This window comes from Drosophila sulfurigaster, chromosome 3, assembly GCF_023558435.1.
Source record: "Drosophila sulfurigaster albostrigata strain 15112-1811.04 chromosome 3, ASM2355843v2, whole genome shotgun sequence".
Lineage (NCBI taxonomy): Eukaryota > Metazoa > Arthropoda > Insecta > Diptera > Drosophilidae > Drosophila > Drosophila sulfurigaster.
Window position 1 is genome coordinate 2,312,302 of NC_084883.1, and position 20,443 is coordinate 2,332,744.

The following is a 20,443-nucleotide window of genomic DNA, read 5'->3' on the forward strand; positions in this document are numbered from 1 at the left end:
TAATACCTTTCTACCTCACACGTATTAGGTATAAAGATGTGACAATTTGAGTTATCCACAATGTCATGGCACTTCTATGTACAATTTAACATTAAGTAGTATATTACAATTTAAAATAGTGACATTTTCTTATGCATATCTTGCTCTCTACAGTAAGATCCCCATCTATCATTCTTCATTGGCTGAGGTGGGTACAAATGAGCTGTAATTACTCGTATTTTATGATTGATCAGTGCATTAAAAACTTCTTTAGATTTCACAATGTGTTCGCTTTTTTTATAGTTTAAAAATATGAATCTTTGTTAAAATTATAGAAAAGAGCTAATAATTAGTTTGCGCTGCGCAGGGTTTTGAAAGTGGAGCATCTACGTAGCACACATTGCTGCCACAATCGAAGGAGTCGACGTCGTCCATAGCTGGTAATCCGCGATATTGGATGCACTTTATGGGACACTCCATGGCGCACTTCTTATAGGGTTTCTCCTCTGTGGCCATTTTGGTAATTTTTATGCACTTGTCGAAGATGCCCTGACGATTATTCTCCTGCTTCTGGCGGCACTCTTCCTTTTGATCGTACTTTCGGTAGGCCAAGTCTGCCTTGGAGTGATAGCCTGGCCAGCAATAATCACGCAGCTTATTCCTGCGCACCATGCGACCCTCGGGCACCATATCGATCTGGTTTTTGCGGCGATAATCCTCAACTACCTTGGCCATGGGATAAACTGGACGACCTCCTTCCTTGGCGTGCTTAACCATTTTAACAGCATCATCGAAGAAGGCAACGTCATCCTGCAGATATGGATCATCTTCACAGGCCGATATGCGCATCAATTCATTATTGTGACGTGCAAGGAACTCATCCCGCTGACCGTGAAGCAGTTTACGCAAATTATCTGTTTCGTTCTCTCTCTTGCGTTTCTGCATGAATGCGAAGCGTTCATTGGTCAGCTGGTTCTTGAAGCGTTCAGCAACATGGAAGCGATGGATTTGCGCATCTCGTTTGCGATTATCCGCCAACTGTTTACGCTCTTCCTTTTGATAAGCAATTCGTTCCTTGCGCAACTCTTCCACTCGACAAAGTCTGCGGTCTGCGTCTGCATTCACTTCTACATCATGATGTTCCACGATTTCGCGCTGATGTTCCTCCTCTTCACGTTGCTTGGCCTGTTGCACACGGCAGAGCTCAATGGCGATTGCTTCTCGATCACGTATTTGATTCTCTCGCAGCGTTTTTATTGCGCGACCGTTTCGCGAATCCAGCTTACGCCGCATCACCTTATCCACACATATGACACGGTCCTCGATCTTGCCATAAATGTGCTCCACTAAGGAATAACTTAATGTTAGTAAATGGGAAAACAACATGTAAGCAACAGACGAGTGTTCGCGACTACGAGATAAATAAATAATAACGAGTAAGAAAGGTACAGTCGAGAGTAGTCGACTGAGAGATACCCATTTAGAATAAAAACAAAGCGATGTTATTCTTAAAATACATATACCGAATTAATATACTGAAAAAATACAAAAAGATACCAATGGTTATAATGCTTATATTGATACTACACTTAAAATATATCATGGAGTTAAAAAAAAACAAGTAAGAAAGTTACAGTCGAGTGTGCTCGACTGTGAGATATCCGCTACCCATTTTGAATAAAAGCAAAATATTGCGGTATTTTTTCAAAATATACCAAAATATACTAAATAAACTCAAATACTAAAAAGATACCAAATTATATATATGGAATATCGATATAGTATCACATTCAAAATATACCATAGACGGCACAATGTACCAGATTGTCGGCCAAAGCAACTCGAACCCCTAGAAAGTAGGCGTTTTTGCCCATACAAAAATATTTCATTAATAACTTCCATAATTTTTATCTGATCGCAACAGGAATCACAATTACTATAGTTGTTATTGTAGTACATACCAAAATTCGCAGCTCCAGCTTTAAATTCGATTGTTATTCGATTTTTTTGATTTGCGGGGGCGGAAGGGGCGTGACAAAAATTTGAAACAAACTTGATCTGCGTGCAAACATAACAAATGCTGTCGAAAAAATTATAGCTCTATCTCTTATAGTTTCTGAGATCTAGGTGTCCATACGGACAGACGGACATAGCTAGATCGCCTCGGCTGTTGACGCTGATCAAGAATATATATACTTTATAGGGTCGGAGATGCCTCGTTCTACCTGTTACATACATTTCCTGCCGGCACAAAGTTATAATACCCTTCTACCCTTTGGGTAGCGGGTATAATTATAGCAACCTATGGATAGCGGGTATAAGTATCATTAGCTGTTACATTACTTACGCTTCGCAGCCTCCGCTTTTTCCTTGACCGCTTCCTTGTAGGCACGACGACAAAATTCTCGCTTGCTTTCCGCCAATCTCTTGGCTGCTTTCTCTTCCTCCTCTTGCAGACATTTATATTGTGCTCGCTCAATGATCACTTCACATTGCTCTTTCTCCTTCTGCTCAAGTCGTTGTTGGTGTCTTTCCGCTAGCTCCTTTTGGAAGTATTCGCGTATGTCCAACGACTTCTTCGCCTGCTCAGCTTTCTCCTGTTCTTCGGTGACTCCACAAAATGGTATCAATTGCTCTGGACATTGCTGTTCGTCCAAACGCTGTTGACGTGCTGCATCTTCTGCGATCTCACGGTTAAGCGTTTCATTGAAGTTTCTCTGGTAACTCAATTCGCTTTCGACGAGCGCATGGTGAAGAGCTCGTTGACCCGATTTGAGGTTCTCCAATATACGATTCGCTCGCATTATGCGCTCTTTGCGATGCTGTTCGTCCTCCTTTTTGACTTGTCTTTTCCTGATTTCATCTTCCCTCACTTCCTGATCCAATCGCGCCTGATGCTCCTCGTCAAACGATACTTGGCCCACGTTAGTGAAGCAACTGCAAAGCTTTTCGCTGCCCTCCTTGAGGTATTCCATATAGCGATGCTCCTCTTCATCAGCAGCTTTTTTCTCATGTTTCTCTGCCATATACGATCTGCCCAACATCGCATTAAACCGATTGGCAGAGAGCACAACCGGTTGAACTGTGCGATTCTTGAGAAACATTGTGTGACCGGGCTTCCCCAGGCACGCTCTATTCAATTGCATCATAATTAGTAAGATTGACTACCTACGATGATTAAAGAGTTTAACTACTTCTTGAATGTAGGAAATAGTTTACGAATTCCGCAGAATTCTGTGGATATAATAAGTTTGTTGTAAAAGTATTTAAAGTGTGTTGAGTGATTCGTGTTCGTTGTCTGTATTTAATATGTTTGCCATGAATATAGTAAACCACATACATAATTAGTAGAAAGTAGACTACTAGATCCTTTTCGAACCCTAAAAGTTGTCATGTGCGAAGCCGCTTTGGTAAATTACTTTTGAAATGAGCGCACTGAAGCTCTCTCCATCTTGAAAACATTCCCCTAATATACTTCATATACTGACCGACCAATAAGTTGCTAGTTTTAAACGACAATTAATGTTCATTGCAGACAAACAAGCTTTGTAAAAAATTGAAATTTACATAAACATTAAAAAAATTTCCTCATGACATTATTTACGGCAAATATTTCAAAGACTTTACTTTTTAGATAAACACATTTTTTTTTTTTAGATATATACATAATATTACAAATATGTTGCTAGCAGATTGTAAAAATAAAAAATAATTCTTAACTAATACTAAGGACAGAAAATTGTGGAAATTTGTTTAGAATGTTCCTGATCATATAAAACTCTACCCTTTGGTCAAATTATTGTCAACTTGATGTTATTGTTATTGTTAAGGTTTTTCTTTGCAAAATGGAGGTTGCTTATGTTAACTTTATATACAATTTAAGATAGTATAAGTATGAAGTTGACAAACCCAATACCATGAGCCATGTTTTCTAAATATTTGAACCACTTAGTTTCTCGTTTTGACTTTTTAAAAGTGAATTGCGAATTACTTTTATGTAGGTTAGAATCCAATTTTTTAACTACAATGTATGCAGCATGCTGAAAGATTAATATCCGACCCCATTAAATATATACGCATATTTTTGATCATCGTCAACGCCTTAAACGATATATCCATGTCTGTTTATCTGCCCATCCGTCCATATAAACACCTAGGGCTCTAAATTTGGTATATTTTTTTTCGGAATATTTATTAATTATATTTATTAAAAACACATTGCTTTCTTACTTGTTTTTATTTAAAATTTATTGAAATTAGTGTTTTTATTTTAAGTTTAAGCTCAAACGAGGTGTTGTCCATTGTTGTTGTTGTTTGTTTTATATTAACTTGATTTATAAGAACAACCTATAAATAATTCAATTATATAAAGGAAATTTTAATATACAATATGAAGAATGTACAAAAACTAAAATAATTTGGCTAAAACACAAACAAAATAGAAAAAAATATATTGAAAAATACTATACAAATATAAAAAAGAATTAATTTAGTTTACGGTTAATTGTCCATAGAAATGTTGAATGCATATGGTCATATGCTTCTCTGTGTACTTTATTCGCTCTTTTCGATCTCATTTTATTGTTATTTTTAGCTATTGGCATATAATATTTGAACATTATGCTTCTTCATTTCGCCGAAAATTTAACTCGCTCTGTTTACATTATTTAAGCGAAGAGCAAACTTTCGCTCTCTTATTCTGGTTTTCAAAGAGCGTAGTAAAATTGTGTTTCGTTCGTGTTTGGAGTAATTTGAAGCTTAGAGAGCACGTTAATTGCTGTTTAAATATTTGTGTCAAGGAATGTTGCACAGTGGTAGACAGACATCAAGTAAAGTATTTGTTATTAATAATATTAATTTAAAATTCGTATGTAACATAACTACTATTACTATTTTTTGAAGCACTTTTATTAATAATTGCCTATATTAAATCAAATATAGCAAAAGTTCTTCGCCAATACAAACACAAATAATTGTTTCCAAAGATTACTGAGAAGGTAAAAGGAAGAGCCACAATATAAATATTATGCAAGCAGCAGAAAATGTGACACACCCACCAAATTGCAAAGGGGAATTACAAGTTAAGGGAGCCAAAAGAAATAAAGAAACACACATCCATCAGGCAGCAATTTATGTGATAAGCGATCGAAGAGAGTCCCAAGAGAAGACTCTACACTACGATTAGTTCAGATAACAGTTTAAACACAAAAATAATACAATGGATAGAAACAAACAGTATGCTAGCAAACAACAAAGAGAGATATTTCACGATATTTCACAAGTATTGGTACTCATTGCGTCATTGAGAGCTGATACATATGAGACGGCCAGACCCAAAGCGAATTTAGTTTGCGGCGAGTAGCTGAGACGACAACACGCAAAATAAAAAAAGCCGGCACAGCGGAAAACAGTTATACAAACAATAAAAACACATGCACATATATATGTACGTACAAATAAATTGAAAGAGCGAGACGCAACGAAAACAAAGCAAAGTCACAATGACTCAGCTAAAATTACTTGGCAGCAGTGCCATCATAAATTGCCTAAAAGCAACAACAGAAATAAAGTGCTGTGCAATAGTTGCTCAGCAGCAATTGCAGCAGGTACGTATTAGAATAAGCACAGTCACATTGTTATGTGCCTAATGTAAATACAGCAACAGAATTAGTCAAGTGTGTGACTTAAATAATATTGTTATACGTAATGTTATACGTATTGATATATGTACGTAACGTTATATGTATTGATATAGGTAACGTTATAGTATTGATATACGTAACGTTATACGTATTGATATACGTAACGTTATACGTATTGATATACGTAACGTTATACGTATTGATATACGGAACATATTTTTATACCCGCTACCCATAGGGTAGAAGGGTATTATAACTTTGTGCCGGCAGAAAATGTATGCAACAGGTAGAAGGAGGCATCTCCGACCCTATAAAGTATATATATTCTTGATCAGCGTCAACAGCCGAGTTGATCTAGCCATGTCCGTCTGTATGAAACACTGGATTTCAGAGACTATAAGGAATAGAGCAATCACTTTTTTCGACACCATTTTTTTCACGCTGATCAAGTTTTTTTCAAATTTTTACCACGCCCACTTCCACCCCCGCGAGTCAACCAAAATCGAAAAACAAGTGTAATTTTAAAGATAGAGTTTTGATATATACAATAATAACTATGGTAGTTATGATTCCTGAAAATTTGGTTGCGATCAGATAAAAATGGTCGAAGTTATTACAGAAATACTTGTATATGGGCAAAAACGCCTACTTACTAGGGGTCTTAGTTGCTTTGGCTGGCAATTTGGTAAATTGTGCCGTCTATGGTATATTTTGAATGTTGTACTATATCGATTGGTATATTTCGGTATATTCTTAGTATTTTGTAGTATTTTTGGTATAATTTGGAAATTATACTGCAATATTTTGGTTTTATTTAAAATGGGTAGCGGGTATCTCACAGTTGAGCACACTCGACTGTAGCTTTCTTACTTGTTATACTTAGTGTTATACGTATGTCATTACAGCAGCGGCAGCGTGGCTATGGAACAACACCCAATCCGGCAGAAGGAAGGCCGCTTAAGGAGATGCCAACGGCTAAGAAGTTGACTGCACTTTGGAATTTCAGACCAGGTGGCAAATATGACGGTGCCGACTTGAATGACATATCCAAGGGACTGCTGAAGGACGCAAACAGCGATATCGTCATGTTATCCGGTCTTTTTGGTAAGCCACCAATTGTGCTTACCCAGAATCCCGATGATTTCGAGACTGTTTTTCGCCACGATGGTGCATATCCCTATCGCAAGGGCTTCGAGCTGCTCAACTACTATCGCACGGTGTACCGTAAGGACTATTTCGGGGAGGAACCGGGACTGATTACGTCACAGAACGAGGAGTGGGGTAAAATGCGATCGGCTGTAAATCCAATTATTATACATCCCAAGAACGTCAAACTTTATTTGGGCGCATTGGACAAGATCAACCAGCAGTTTATAGATCGGTAAGTCAAAAACTTGAAATTTAAGGAATATAGTATTAAAATTTCCTTAACAGCATCAAGCAAATTCGCGATGCTGAGACGAATGAAGTTCCTAAAAATTTTAAGGATGAGATCAGCGCTTGGACATTGGAATCTGTGGGAATGGTTGCTTTGGATCGTCAGTTGGGACTCATAGACAACAGTAATCCAAGAGGTCGTCACTTCTTTACGTTGCTTCGACGATTCTTTGATCTGGCCGTCGATCTTGAGATTAAGCCCTCGTTGTGGCGTCAGTTCAAGACACGCAAACTAAAGGAGGTACTGAGCATATTGGACGAAGCTATCGACATTACGGATGGCTATGTTCAGGAGGCAATTGATCGCATCGAGAAGGATAAGAATGTGAAGAGCGATGCTGAGAAGAGTGTGCTGGAGAAACTGTTAGCCATCAATCGCAAATATGCCGTTGTCATGGCCATGGACATGCTCTTTGCTGGAGTCGACACAGTAAGTACATACACCGATGGCTATACTTTAATGCAACGTTACTAATCAAGAGATTCATTCAAATTGCAGACAACAAGCACCTTTGCCGCTATACTCCTAGCACTCGCTCAACATCCGGAGAAGCAGGCAAAGTTGCGCGCGGAAATACGCGGCATTCTGCCAGAGAAGGATACTCCTCTGACTGTGGAGTCCATGAAGAATTTGCCTTATTTGCGTGCCTGCATCAAGGAGAGCCTTCGCTATTACCCACTGACCTCGGCCAATGTGCGCACCACACGCCAGGAGCTTGTGCTCAGCGGTTTCAGGGTGCCTAAAGGCAGTGAGGTAGCCATGGTGCACTTGAACCTCTGGCGCAATCCCAAACACTTTTCGCAAGCGGACGAGTTTATACCTGAGCGTTGGTTGCGTGAGAGTCAAACGGAAAAGGAGTCCGGTTGCCCGGTGGCCACGAAGTCCAGTCATCCGTTTGCATACTTGCCGTTTGGCTTTGGGGCACGCAGTTGCATTGGACGACGCATTGCCGAAATGGAGCTGGAAGTCGGTGTGGCACGTTTGCTGAGACACTTCGAGGTGGAGTTTAATCATCCGGCAGATAAGCCCTTTATTGCCTATCAGCTTTCCACGCCTCGCATTCCTTTGCAGTTCAAATTCACGGACTTGAAGGATTAACAAACAGTATTTGTTGCCTAGTTTTCCAACATGATTTCATAGTTGTAAAGATTTTTATTTTGTTTGCGTCATTAGAATGCAAATTTTGCAAATGGCGAATACAACTCAAGTTAATTTATTCAAATGCCAAGCGAATGAATAATAAATTGAAACTTCCTGCACTAATTTCTACGCCACAAGCTTGTCAACTCTTTTTAAAGGGATATTTTCAAACAGAATTAGCATTAAATGGGCATAAATAATGTCGCATTATGGCAAATAATTACAACTGTCGGCTTCGAGGTTTTAGGTTGGCAAATAATAATAATGATTACGACGATGATGATAATGATGATGATGATGATGATGACTGGAGCAAAATGCTAGACTGATAATTATGGCATGCAAAAGTGTGCCGTTAGTTTGCACAAAACGTTGGCAACTGTAACCCAATATAAATGCCATTTATCATGGTGCGTGGAGTGAGCTGTGGGCGTTCAGGGCGGTGCGTTGTGCAATGGGCGTGGCAACTGAGTCTATGTGGTGACTGTTGCTAATAAATTATAGTCCTTAGTCCTCGCTGAGTCCTCATCGTGGACATGTGCCGCACACACACAGTCTCCCCTACCCTCCCCCCCAAACTAACCCGCCCATCACCCAACGTTGCGCGTCGCCTGTCGTTGACAGTTTTAAATTACAAACGTTGGCGGTCGGTTTAGGTTTAGGTTCAAACGGGTTTTCGTATATGCCAAGCTAATTAAACCCAACATTTGGCAATTGCAACTGTATCTGCAACTTGCGCTCCTTATTAGCTTTATAATTGGCTCGGATTGGGCGCAAAATGAAATGACCTTTTGGCCACATTATCACCACAACAAATGGCATATCAAAATCAAATTTGTTATTTATTGGCTGACACTCACAGACACCGTCGCAGTCGCATTCGCATTCGCAGTCGCAGCCTGACTATCGCTTGGTTTTCTTGCCTCTTTGAACCCGCCACAACAATCCGGGCACAATTATTTATTTATTCGCACTCCAAGTGTGCCCATCAGCCTTAACCTGAGCTCATTTTTCACTGCCCGCCCATTGAATTGAGCCAATTATGCGCTGACAGCCTCAAGTTCCAAATGGGTCTGACATCCTCGCTGCTGCTTTCACATTTCAGATTTCAGATTTCAGCTTTCAGCGAGCTTTTTCGGGTGGTTCTCGGGTGTTAGGCCCTCTAAGTGGAAACATGTGCAGAGCACAATTGGCCATTGTATTCGAGAATGGCGAACAGATTTCGAACGCGGCACGCTGCCAGCTTATACTTACTGTAATCTGTGGCAATTGGAACGGCCTACGGAGTAGGGCCTCAAATTAGATTGTTTGCCAGCATTTGTAGCAAACTGGGACAAGATTTGCTTCTACACAAGTATTGCTATTGTCAGCAGAGAATCATATGGATTTATAATAGCCTGAGCGCAAAATGAGTGACAATATTTTGAGTATAAATAAAAATAAAATATAATAATACAACAAATACAAATAAATGAATTCTTTTTTATGAGTATTATAAATATTTTAAATATATGCACTTAGCTATATATGAGTAATCAGTTCAAGATGCTGTAAAACAGCATATCAAGTTTAAGAAAATAATATGGTTACATAAATTTTGAAGAGTATATTAAAAAGGAGGATTTTAGGTAGGAAGCTCTTGACCTGTGTAAGCTATATGGTATATTCAGACAGTTCAATAATAATGATGTTATTAATAAGGCGTTGTTATATATAGAAAAATTAATCTTATATTAATAGTTCAAATGTATAAATAAAATTAAATTCCGCAATACCAAAAATCCTTTCTGTTATATAATACATGTTTTGTCCAAATAAATATATTCCCTTGGAGAAGCAACACTTCAAAAAAAAATCTATAATTTAAGCAAAAAAGAAATTTGGAATCTGACAGAGTTGTCAACAGTATTCATTCGATGGGGACTACAAAATTATGCTCAAATTTGGCAACACTGTGGCATGTCAAGGTTTCGGAAACCTGAACCGCACATTTCCCCTTAGCCTTATCCTTTTAGTCGAATTGCTGCCAAAACACTTCAGAGATAAAATGTATTTGTATGCAATTTGTTTTTGCGCTGTCGTTGTCAAAAATGTGCACTTTTCATTTGGCGTTGCATTGTTTTATACTGTCATCGCATATACATGTACACATGAGTACTCGTAGTCGTATTCGTACTCATACTCATGCTCATACTCATACTCATACGTACTCATGCACACTGTCGCACTTGTATTTATTTAGTTTTTTTCTTGATATATACAATATATGTATTCCTTCTGTCATCTTTTATTTTACTATCCGCAATTGTGTCATGCACTTCAAACTGCACGTCCATTGTTTGCTCAGAGCCAATGCCGAAGAGGGCCTGGGGAGCAACAAGATCGTGCTAGGGACAGACCATAGAGTGAAAGGGGAGGTAGGTTGGGGGTGCTAGCCTTCGTCTCCCATTTCGAACCCAGCGAGCAGCACTCGAATTCGCACTCATCGTATCTGAGCATCATCAGGATTGTCGCTTTGATGTTGTTGTAACCAACTGTCGAGCATTGGCCAACTGGGTTAATGGCACAAATGTTCTCTCTCTCTCTCTCTCTGCTTCCACAGTCCGCATTCCCTTCGCTATCTGCATGCCACACCCGCGTGGCGCCACAGACAAACAATCAAATTCAGCATACTGAAATGAATGTGCATTTCGACTTAAAAGTTGGACATGATATGTTCTATGGCATTCTTCACTTAGCGTTTTCTCATTGAATAAACTTAACGTTTGTATATCATATGTTGTTTTTCGTCGAAGCAAAAAACACGATGCCAAATATTAAATAACGTGCTTTGCGAAGCGCAACAGGAGACATCTTGAGACGCAGAAGCCATGCCAGGATACGGCTATAAGGTGCGTGTCATGTCCTGTCATCTAAAGCTGAAAACAGCATATTTTGAAAAGTAGAGCAGCTGTCGAAAATTGAATAAAATTCGAGGCAGAACGTTTAATCTTCTACTAGGACTCATTTAAATACTTTATAAATACATACTAACAATTAAAATGAAGCAAGTGAATCTCAACCTAAGAATCAAAAATAAATTCGTATTTGTAAATATTAAAAGAAAAATAAGAGAACAATATTTATAATATCAACATTTATCCCGGATTTATATCGAATGTAATTAATTAATTAATTATGCTATGAGCTAAATTTTGCTAAAACTGTAAAAGAAAACAACAGAAATAAAATAAAAAGTCTTTCGAAAATACGAGTACTATCGAATATTTAGAAACGAACTTTGATGATGTCATGAATTTACAACAAAAACAATTAAGATTTTATCCATTATCTTAACTTTTATTAACGAAATTCCTGAACATTATTTCTTTTTAGTTTTTCAAGCGAGCGTTTCTCTTTGATTACTTTTCTTTTTATTAGTTTCGAATAAAAGTTTGGCAAGGCCCATGATATTGTCCAACAGACCTTGTGTCTATACCCTAGAATGTTTCGAGTCTAAGAAAGTGGAAGTCAAAACACGCGCAGATTGACAGTTAATAAAGTGGCGACAAGTTGCCAGCTGGGTGGTTACCACCGGGTGGCTAAATGTGGAACGTGGCAACAGTGGCGTTGACAACTTGACCCAATGTGTGTGACAACTGTCCCCCCTCGACAGCCCTCAGCCCACGAAAAGTTTCAGCACGCGAATGAGAAATGTGTAATAAAGCACAACAATTTTCAGCTTCAAATTGTACAAGCTGTCAAAATATTGAATTTCAAGGCGGTGGCTCGCTTTCAGGTCGAGGTGTCGCTTTCAATGCTCGGCTTTAAATCAGACCCAAGTAAACAACAAACAACAAACAACAACAAGCCAACACCCACCACAGGCTGCATTAATGAAATGCACATTTGTCAACAGCTGAGGAAGAACAACCAAATGAAAGGAAGTAATTAAACAAACCATGCCACTGAAATGTGTTTCATGACTCATGACTCATGACTCATGTGGCACGCAATATTAAGAATACGTACAATGTGCAAACATTGTGTGTTGTTGTGTTGACATACGAGTAAAGTGTTCAGTTGCAGGACACGAAACAGAAGTTTACACTTGTTGCATGTTGTAAGCGTCATAAGTGCATTTTTGGACACAATTAAATAAATAAAAGCCAAGTTTCAGTTCATAAGAATATCTTTGAATAAACGTAGCTCTTAAATTTAATGCAATGAATTTTGGATTTAAAAATGGAAAAAATACATAGATAACTATTGAAAAGGCCATGTATTCCATATAACGTTCATTTTTATTGTTCATGTGTTCATTTTCAATAAAATCAAAACAATCCTGTATTATTCTTAAAATTTAAAAAAATGCAAAAATATACCGAAGGCTATATTTGGTATAGACTATTGCAAATATGCCAGATTGCCGTATAACATTATTTACAATATTTTAAATTTCGCTTGGTTTACGGAGGCGGAAGTAAAACAAACTTGATTTGCGCGTAAAAATAACAAACGTTTTCGAAAATTAAATCTCTATCTCTGATCAAAAATATATGTATACTCCATGGAGTCGCAGATGGCTTCTTTTGCCTATTACATAATATATATAGTATTAGCTGGAGATACAAAGTTGCTAAGGATAGCCGGTATAAAAAAAAAAAAAAATGTCTTCATTTAAAATTACTCTTCTACGGAAGTACAATATTATCCAACTTAAATTTAGTTTCGATATGCAAACATCGTTTGATGTTCATAGTTTAGATAATTGAAATTTACAAAATATATTAATTTTAACTTTTAATAAATTAGTTTGAATGAGTTATTTTTTTAATAAAGTTGAGCAATATTTGGATATTTCTGAAATTTTTCCTGGACAATTTTCTTGTAAGTTAATCGATATTTATTTTCAATGAATGTATTATACAGCTTTAAAATTAAATATACTAGAAATTTCAACATATGGGTAATTCCATGACGGAATTCGTCCCATGTGAGCTAAGATTGATTTCAGGAACTTGTTTTACTGTTTTACGATAAAATATAAAAATTCGTTAATTTTTTGGTTTTGCGTACGAATTTGTTAATTTTTTCAATTATCAGAACAGAAAACAAAACAGAAAAAAAAAATTCAAAACCATTCTTAGCTCTAATTAAAGTACTTATCTAGAGCTATAAAAATAACCTTTTCTTATTTTTAAAATTATTCTAGTTTCCGTCATGGAATTACCGATATGTATACGATTTTTCTTTTGCCATATAACTTGGCATCAATATTCCAAATTTGTTAGTATAAAATTAAATTATTCAGTAATGTCTTAAGACTTAATTTGGGATGTGAGATTTAGTTTTCTTTTTTCTAGAGAAATGAAATTGATTACGTTACTTTAAAAATAATTAGAAATTTAAAAGAGCTGATGAAATAGTTTTCAGTTCTTAAGTTCATTACTCATCGTTGGGGTTTGCTAATGGACTTTCATTGATGGTACACTTTTAGCAGAGCCTTGACATTGCCGTCGCTTTTGGGTCGGCAATGTTCGCATAAGTGAACTCACTTCAGTCTCATTAGGATGGCAGTGATGCGATGTGGATGTGGATGAGACTGAGGCTGAGGCTGAGAAGATGAAGATGAAAATGAAATGGGTAGACGAACAGCACATGACACGAAACAAACTAACAGAAACTGCCACGCCCACACAAGAGACCAACCGCCCCAGAGCACTATTGGGCTGTCAAATGTTTTTATTTTTCTTCAGTTTTCCCTATTTTTTGTTTTGCTGGCGGCGCAAAAACTCAAAGTAAGTTTTCATACAAACACTCTAGTATGTGTGTGTGTGTGTGTGTGTAAGTGACATGTCTAGTATATATATATATATATGTGTGCGTGTGTGTGGCTGTAAATGTGTTTGTGCCCCCGAAAACTAGCGTGTCTAATGAGCAATTCAAAAGTTTGCATTTCATTTTCCTTTTGAGTTTGTCTTTGTCGCATTCATTTTTCCGCGCATTTTCCCCCAGTTGTGTTGTCATCTTTTAGAGCAACCCCCTCGAGTCACGCCCTCTCTCTCTCTCTCTCCATCCTCGTCAGTCCCCACTTCATAGACAGACGCCAAGTGACAGCTTGAGAGGTACATTTTCAACGGTTGTGCTACTTGGGATCATCTCGGTCAGAGCTAATAGGCCTCACAGACGCGAAAATAGTTTTTCCTCCCCACTTCGCGTTTTTTCCGTCTCTCTCTTCGTCTTCACCCCGCGCTCTCGCAGTCGTCTCGAGTGTCTAAGTGAGTGATTCACGTCAACTGAGGCATGATTCTATGCAGCTAAATGAGTTGTTGTTTTTATTTTCGTGAGTGGGCGCTAAGAGGCAAAGCTGGCTGAGGAATGAATAGACCAGAGGACGAGGCGGGAAAAGAGTCGATGGCACGCTCTTGGCCATGCTTGAAAAGTGCTAGGGGCACAGTGGTAACTCGCCAAGTTGACTGGCAGCAAAAGTAATGAAGCAGCTCCATGTCACTTGCCACTGAACAAGTTTGGGGTGATTGCTAATAAAAATTTGGACTACAACTTGTTTATTATTTTCATAATAATACTTATTTTATTTAAAGATTTAAGGTGTCAGCTAGTTAGTTTTATAAAAATATTTAGTTAAATTATATATTCAAAGATTTAAAGTGGTTGTCACCGAAAAAAGCTTAATCTTTATTAATTTTATTATTACACTAAAATTGTGTTGATTATTATTATATTTATCACAGAATTTAATTTATTTATATTCTGTTCACACCTTTAAATCTACGTCAAATAGTTTTCCACAAATTTAATAAAGCCAATTTTAGCACTTCGACTACGACTCTGATGAACGTATTTCCTTTTTTATATTAAATTGTTGAGTGGAATACTTTAACATACATTCAGTATTCATTTTCGTCTCACTCTCTTCGCTTAGTAAATATTTGTGCTTAATTTGTAGCCGGAGCGCTTATTAAATATTTGCAATTTTTTCAACGACTGAATTAACTACAACTACAACCTCGACAACGAAGTCAAGGATTAAGGACACATTGTTCTCATTTTTCCCTGTTCAAAATTAACAGCGGGAGTTCTCATCCTCTAGTGAAGTAAGTGTAATTTGTTATTCATAATTAACTAGAACAATATCATAATTAAAGTGTTATATTACATAATAATAATAATAATAATAATAATAATAATAATAATAATAATAATCATAATAATCATAATAATAATAATAATAATAATAATAATAATAATAATAATAATAATAATAATAATAATAATAATAATAATAATAATAATAATAATAATAATAATAATAATAATAATAATAATAATAATAATAATAATAATAATAATAATAATAATAATAATTACTCCGTTCATTTTTCTTTTATTTTATAAAATCATAATCTTGTCACCATCTGATTCGAAAATAATAAATCAAATAACTTCCAATCTTTCCAAGGTATTATTTATTCGTTCATATTTTCCGCTCGACAATATTATATATACAAGTATGTTGATGCATTTTATTTTTAGAGCGCGACTGCTGCAAGAGTTTTGTTGCCTTTCCTATGGATTGGGACATTGTGGGGCAACAACTGGCAGTGGAAATTTCTTGGAATTATGTAGGGCGACTAAATGGAGCGCAGAGAGTCCAAATTCTGGGGTCTTGGCAACCGACTCTACCTGGCTGGCAGTAGCAAATGTTTAATTCGCAGTTGTTTTGCCTGTCAGCGTGAATTTCTTAGCAATTTAATTGCTTGGCAGGCTAATTGCCCGGACTCCTCTTTGCCAATGAGTTGCGTGCGAAAAGCAGCTTAAAGTTAGACCAGTTTCAGATTTGTTAATACTGCAGTTCTCCTATTTTTGTTTTTGTTGATGGCTAATAATAAACATTCTATTTGCCATTTGCGCAACTGCCAGTGACAAGTGGGGCAACTCGGCGGCAATTGGAGGCGACTTTGGGACTGCGGCTGTCATTTCATTTATTGTTTTTGACTTTTTGCACTGAAATGATATTTTTGTGTGTGTGGCACTGTTAAGTGCTAAGCGCCTCATGTGCGTTCGCAGTCACGTTTGGGGCATCAGGAGCAGACGGTGCCACATTTGCCACAGCTTCAAAGTTCGCAGCACGCGCCAAATCATTTGGCCAAAAAACTATTTATTGAAAATTATGGCGTAATGTACAAGCTTCGTTCCTCTCTCGATTTCAGCTCTGTTCGTTGACATGGGTATTGCATTAGCTTTTGGTAGCTTTTCTTATCGCGTGTTATATAAAAACAGCTTTTCCTAAGCCAGTTACCGAGCTGAATGCTGTTGCGAAAATGTCAACTGAAATAATAAAAGAAAAATGCTTTCAATTGGGTGAAAGTTGTTGTCGCCATTTTCTTGCTGCCACAATGTAAACTTATTAGATGTGTCACACCTGTTTCAATTTGTTTATGTTTAAAAATACACACATGGATTTTTGGTTAAGCATTTTAATTGCTTTTAAGACCGACTCAAATGAGCCAATTAAGTACATTTTTATTTATAGAACTTCTTTGAAGGCGTAAGCATTAAGTTGGCTAATTGGATTTAAATGAAAATCATTAATTAAGGGTTTAAAGAAATTTCAATTTAAAAAACCTTATTCTTTAATTTGGTCTATTATACTTGTGAAAGAAAATGATGTGGAGAAATTTAGAATAAAATCTGTAGACAAGACTATGCTTAATATTTTAAAATTTCTTCCATAAGTCTCCCATAATTTCTACCACATTAGATTTATTCCATTTCAATATATTCATCAATTTAAGACTAGAATATGATGACCATAATTTTGAAACTTTTCCAAAACTTATTTGATACATTATCCCAAATATATTTTAATGTCTAAATGTTAAATTAGAATCTGCGTACAAGAATTGACGTCTTCTTTAAATTCTTTTTATTTATTGCAATGTAAGTAAATAAATAAAAATAACTGATATGTTAGAATACTTTCAAATTTCTGCTAGCATAATTTATCATGAATATTTATTTGATTTAAGTCATTCTTTAATTTACCTTACAATAAAAAATAAATGTTTATAAAATTCTTTGACTACAGACAAGAGTTATATTATTTAATTTCTTTAAATATAATGGGAATTGTTAGTCGATAATTAAATAAATTTAGCTTCCCTCATTACGACAATAATCCAGGCACTCGAAATGTTTTTGCAACAAACAAATCTGCGCCGCATTCCTTTACATAAATAATCAAAATGTATAAAGATTTATTTGATGAAACCGCTGTGTGTGCGCTGTGTGGCCAGAGTTCATTAAAAATACGTCAACACTTCTCCAATGTGTCTCTTACCCGCCTCGCTTAATGTGACTTAATCCAGTGCAATGTCAAAATTTGTCAGTTTTGAAAGGCTTAGCGCATAATTAATGTTATTTAAAGTTTTACCACACTACAGTTATTCATTTGGACACACACACAAACACATTAATGTGCTTACAAGCATACATATAAATATATATATAATACCAAAAACTTTCTAAATATGCTGTCAGTTCTATGCACTGAAAATGAATTTAAGATCGGGTATATTACGATTCAGAGTGAATATGTAACATAGTGTAAGAAGATGAGAGATTGAACTACATAGATAAAAATATTTGAGTTAAAAGTTCAAAAGTGCAGACTTATCTTTTTTCTACACATAAAATATATCTGGAACTCTTCTCTGAAGAATTTATTTTGAGATGGAAAGGTTCTCAAACTTAAGCTCTTTATTCAAGTTTTTATATCTCGATTTTTCCTTCATAGAGATGAAGTGCTTTCTTTTCATTGACAACTTATGCAACATGCGGCAAAAGGATGAAGGAAGAACAATAAATTGCATCTAAATGTTTAAATTATAAGATAGGTAAGCGTGATTTTAAGCAGAGTAATATAGACTTATCGTATTCCAAAACAAAAAAATCAATCTGGAAATCGTGTTTCAAGAATTTGTCTTAAGATTGTAAAGTCCTCACACATTCTTGTGTTTGGATCGGAATTTTTATCTCTGCGAAATGTTTTCCTTTCATTGACACAATTTTTATATACAGAGTATTTGGTAGTGGGGTTTGTATTTGCTTCTGTCCCTGCTGCTTTATGCTGTTTGTTGCTGGCTGTCAGAGATGCTCTTCTTTGTGTATCTTTATGGGTCGTGTGACTGTCTGTGTGTGTTCCGCTTTATGCCACGGCGATGGGGAAGCAGACGGCGAATAGAGACACATACAACATATCATACAACATAAATCTGTATGAATCTGTTCGTGTGTATATTCAAATTTTATGCTTTTTATTTTAATTTTAATGGGCAGTGACGTCACATCCGCTGACTGTGCCTTGATCTATTTTATTTGTGTTTCATTCCAATCAAAAGATAATTAATACAAAAATATTTATTTAGCCTCAGTCTGCGTCTGGCTGTCTGGTTGTCGGGTTGTCTGGCTGTATCATCTGTATGATTGATTTCATTAACTGTCCCGACGAAATCATTGAAAACCAATTAAAAATTCACCTTTTTTTTAACGGTTGGCCTACCTCAATTGTTTTTGCATTTGCTCGCGGGTTAACCACGAGTTGCATAATTTCAATTAGATTTGCAGCTCTCCCACTGGCAAGGGCAGAAAAAATGAAATTACAATGTGAATGTGAATTTGAATTTGAATGACTAAATGCATTTCAAATGATGTCTGATAATTACGGCGTGACTCTGATTTAACAATCAACCAATGTAATTTGTGCACTGCCAACATTATGACATTCATTTTGATTTCCGTTTTGATTTAATTAATTATGGCGTCCCTAATATGTTATTTAGTAAGTTTAATTGTTAGACTAGCTGATGCTCTATATGTATTAATATACTTGTATAATTAATAATCCTATATAATTATAGGAATAAATATGACTTTTTCGTAAGTTTGCGAACTTTTTCAATCCAAACAAATTTTTGGAACAAAATATCAATCTTAAAAATGTTTTAAAACAAGTTTTCTACAATCATTGCTTTTATCTAATAAAAAACATTTGTTAAAATCGATAAGTGAGACATAGAATGAAAAATATTGTGCATGATAGTTTAGTAAAAAACATAAAATAAGAATTTAAATTGCAATCTAAATTCTTGGAATTGAAACTGTAAGCTCATTCGGCTCCTTTATATAGTAAAGCGCCTACTAAAAAAATTAGGATTCATGAATTCGTTTTCGAGTTGAGAATGTTGTAATTATTATGGGATTAGGGGAACATCAATTGTGGAAGGTCTAACAAAGTATTAAAAAAAATTTAAACTGTTTCCGTCTATTCGCATTCCAATAATAAATTGCAAAAATTACAAGATTTTCTGTTTTTTCCATGTTATAATATTTTTATCAAACTTCTAAATTTCTCAATTAACTTATTAACGTTAAATTAATATTAGATGAGGTATTTCATGAATTTAATTCCAACATAGATTATGAAAATATATTAAACATTGCCTATCAACTATTAGCTAAAGCTCTAGATAGTCGGCAACATTACATTTCACAGGGGTAGAAAAACATATCTCTCTATCTGCATAAACAATATCAGTGTATATATACACACATACTAGTATATGTATAATCCACTCTGACAACAACAACAACAACATTCCTGGCTTACCGCACATGTTCATTCCCGTCGAAAACAACACCAGCAAGAACAGCAACAACAACAAATTGCAAGAGTAATAAACAAAGCCGCAAATGCGTTTGGAGGGCGAACAAATGACAACGCGAAGTGCGGCTAATGCAAGAGTAAAAGAGATGGATAGACTGCTGTGTGTGTGTGTGTGTGTTTTGTGTTGAGCGAAAGAGTGAAAGAGTGAAAAGGAGAAAGGGCCTAAAAGAGTTTTCGGTTTATTCTTTGTTGTTGTTTTCGCTTGTGCTGTTGGTTGCATTACGCCTACTACTAAAGCAGAAGTGGAGGAGACGAAGTGAGCGCACAGCGAATAGGTTTTAGAGATGGCCTCGACTTCGGCTTTGCAGGCGGCGCAGACTTGGTTGAGGGGCTGCTCTTAATTAAAACGGGGATCACGTAGCCCCCGGAAAAGCAGCGTGGAAAGTCATTCGCAAAATGCTGTCACTGTCACTTTGGCCATGCTCTTGGCCTGGCTTTTACTTAGCCAAAGCTAATTTGGCCACTTTTATTTGGCAGCAGTCAAAAAAAAAGCAGAAACAAATAAGAAAAACGAAA

General features: G+C 36.2%; 2 protein-coding genes across 3 annotated transcripts; one reads left to right on the forward strand and one right to left on the reverse strand.

Annotated features, from left to right (window-relative positions):
* Positions 1–245: 245 nt before the first annotated feature.
* On the reverse strand, positions 246–3,294 carry LOC133841872 (trichohyalin-like). Its single transcript, XM_062274659.1, has 2 exons — positions 2,327–3,294; positions 246–1,325 (listed from the first exon to the last, which is right to left on the reverse strand). The coding sequence occupies exons 1-2, from the start codon at positions 3,126–3,128 to the stop codon at positions 322–324; spliced, it is 1,806 nt and encodes a 601-aa protein (XP_062130643.1). The 5' UTR covers positions 3,129–3,294; the 3' UTR covers positions 246–321.
* Positions 3,295–5,316: 2,022 nt separating this feature from the next.
* Positions 5,317–8,347, forward strand: LOC133841873 (cytochrome P450 CYP12A2-like). 2 transcript variants are annotated; one of them, XM_062274660.1, is made up of 4 exons: positions 5,317–5,585; positions 6,527–7,002; positions 7,056–7,488; positions 7,558–8,347. In XM_062274660.1, exons 1-4 carry the CDS (start codon positions 5,481–5,483, stop codon positions 8,155–8,157), a joined length of 1,614 nt encoding a protein of 537 aa, XP_062130644.1. In that variant the 5' UTR covers positions 5,317–5,480; the 3' UTR covers positions 8,158–8,347. The 2 variants fall into 2 exon arrangements, with proteins under 2 accessions (XP_062130644.1, XP_062130645.1); XM_062274661.1 differs by having other exon boundaries at positions 6,530–7,002.
* Positions 8,348–20,443: the final 12,096 nt, after the last annotated feature.

Coding starts and splice junctions, on each gene's coding strand:
- LOC133841872 (XM_062274659.1), bottom strand. CDS start 3,128: ATGATGCAATTGAATAGAGCGTGCCTGGGGAAGCCCGGTCACACAATG. Junction 1,326..2,326: donor AAAAGCGGAGGCTGCGAAGC/GTAAGTAATGTA, acceptor GTTATTCCTTAG/TGGAGCACATTTATGGCAAG.
- LOC133841873 (XM_062274660.1), top strand. CDS start 5,481: ATGACTCAGCTAAAATTACTTGGCAGCAGTGCCATCATAAATTGCCTA. Junction 5,586..6,526: donor CTCAGCAGCAATTGCAGCAG/GTACGTATTAGA, acceptor ATGTCATTACAG/CAGCGGCAGCGTGGCTATGG. Junction 7,003..7,055: donor AACCAGCAGTTTATAGATCG/GTAAGTCAAAAA, acceptor TTTCCTTAACAG/CATCAAGCAAATTCGCGATG.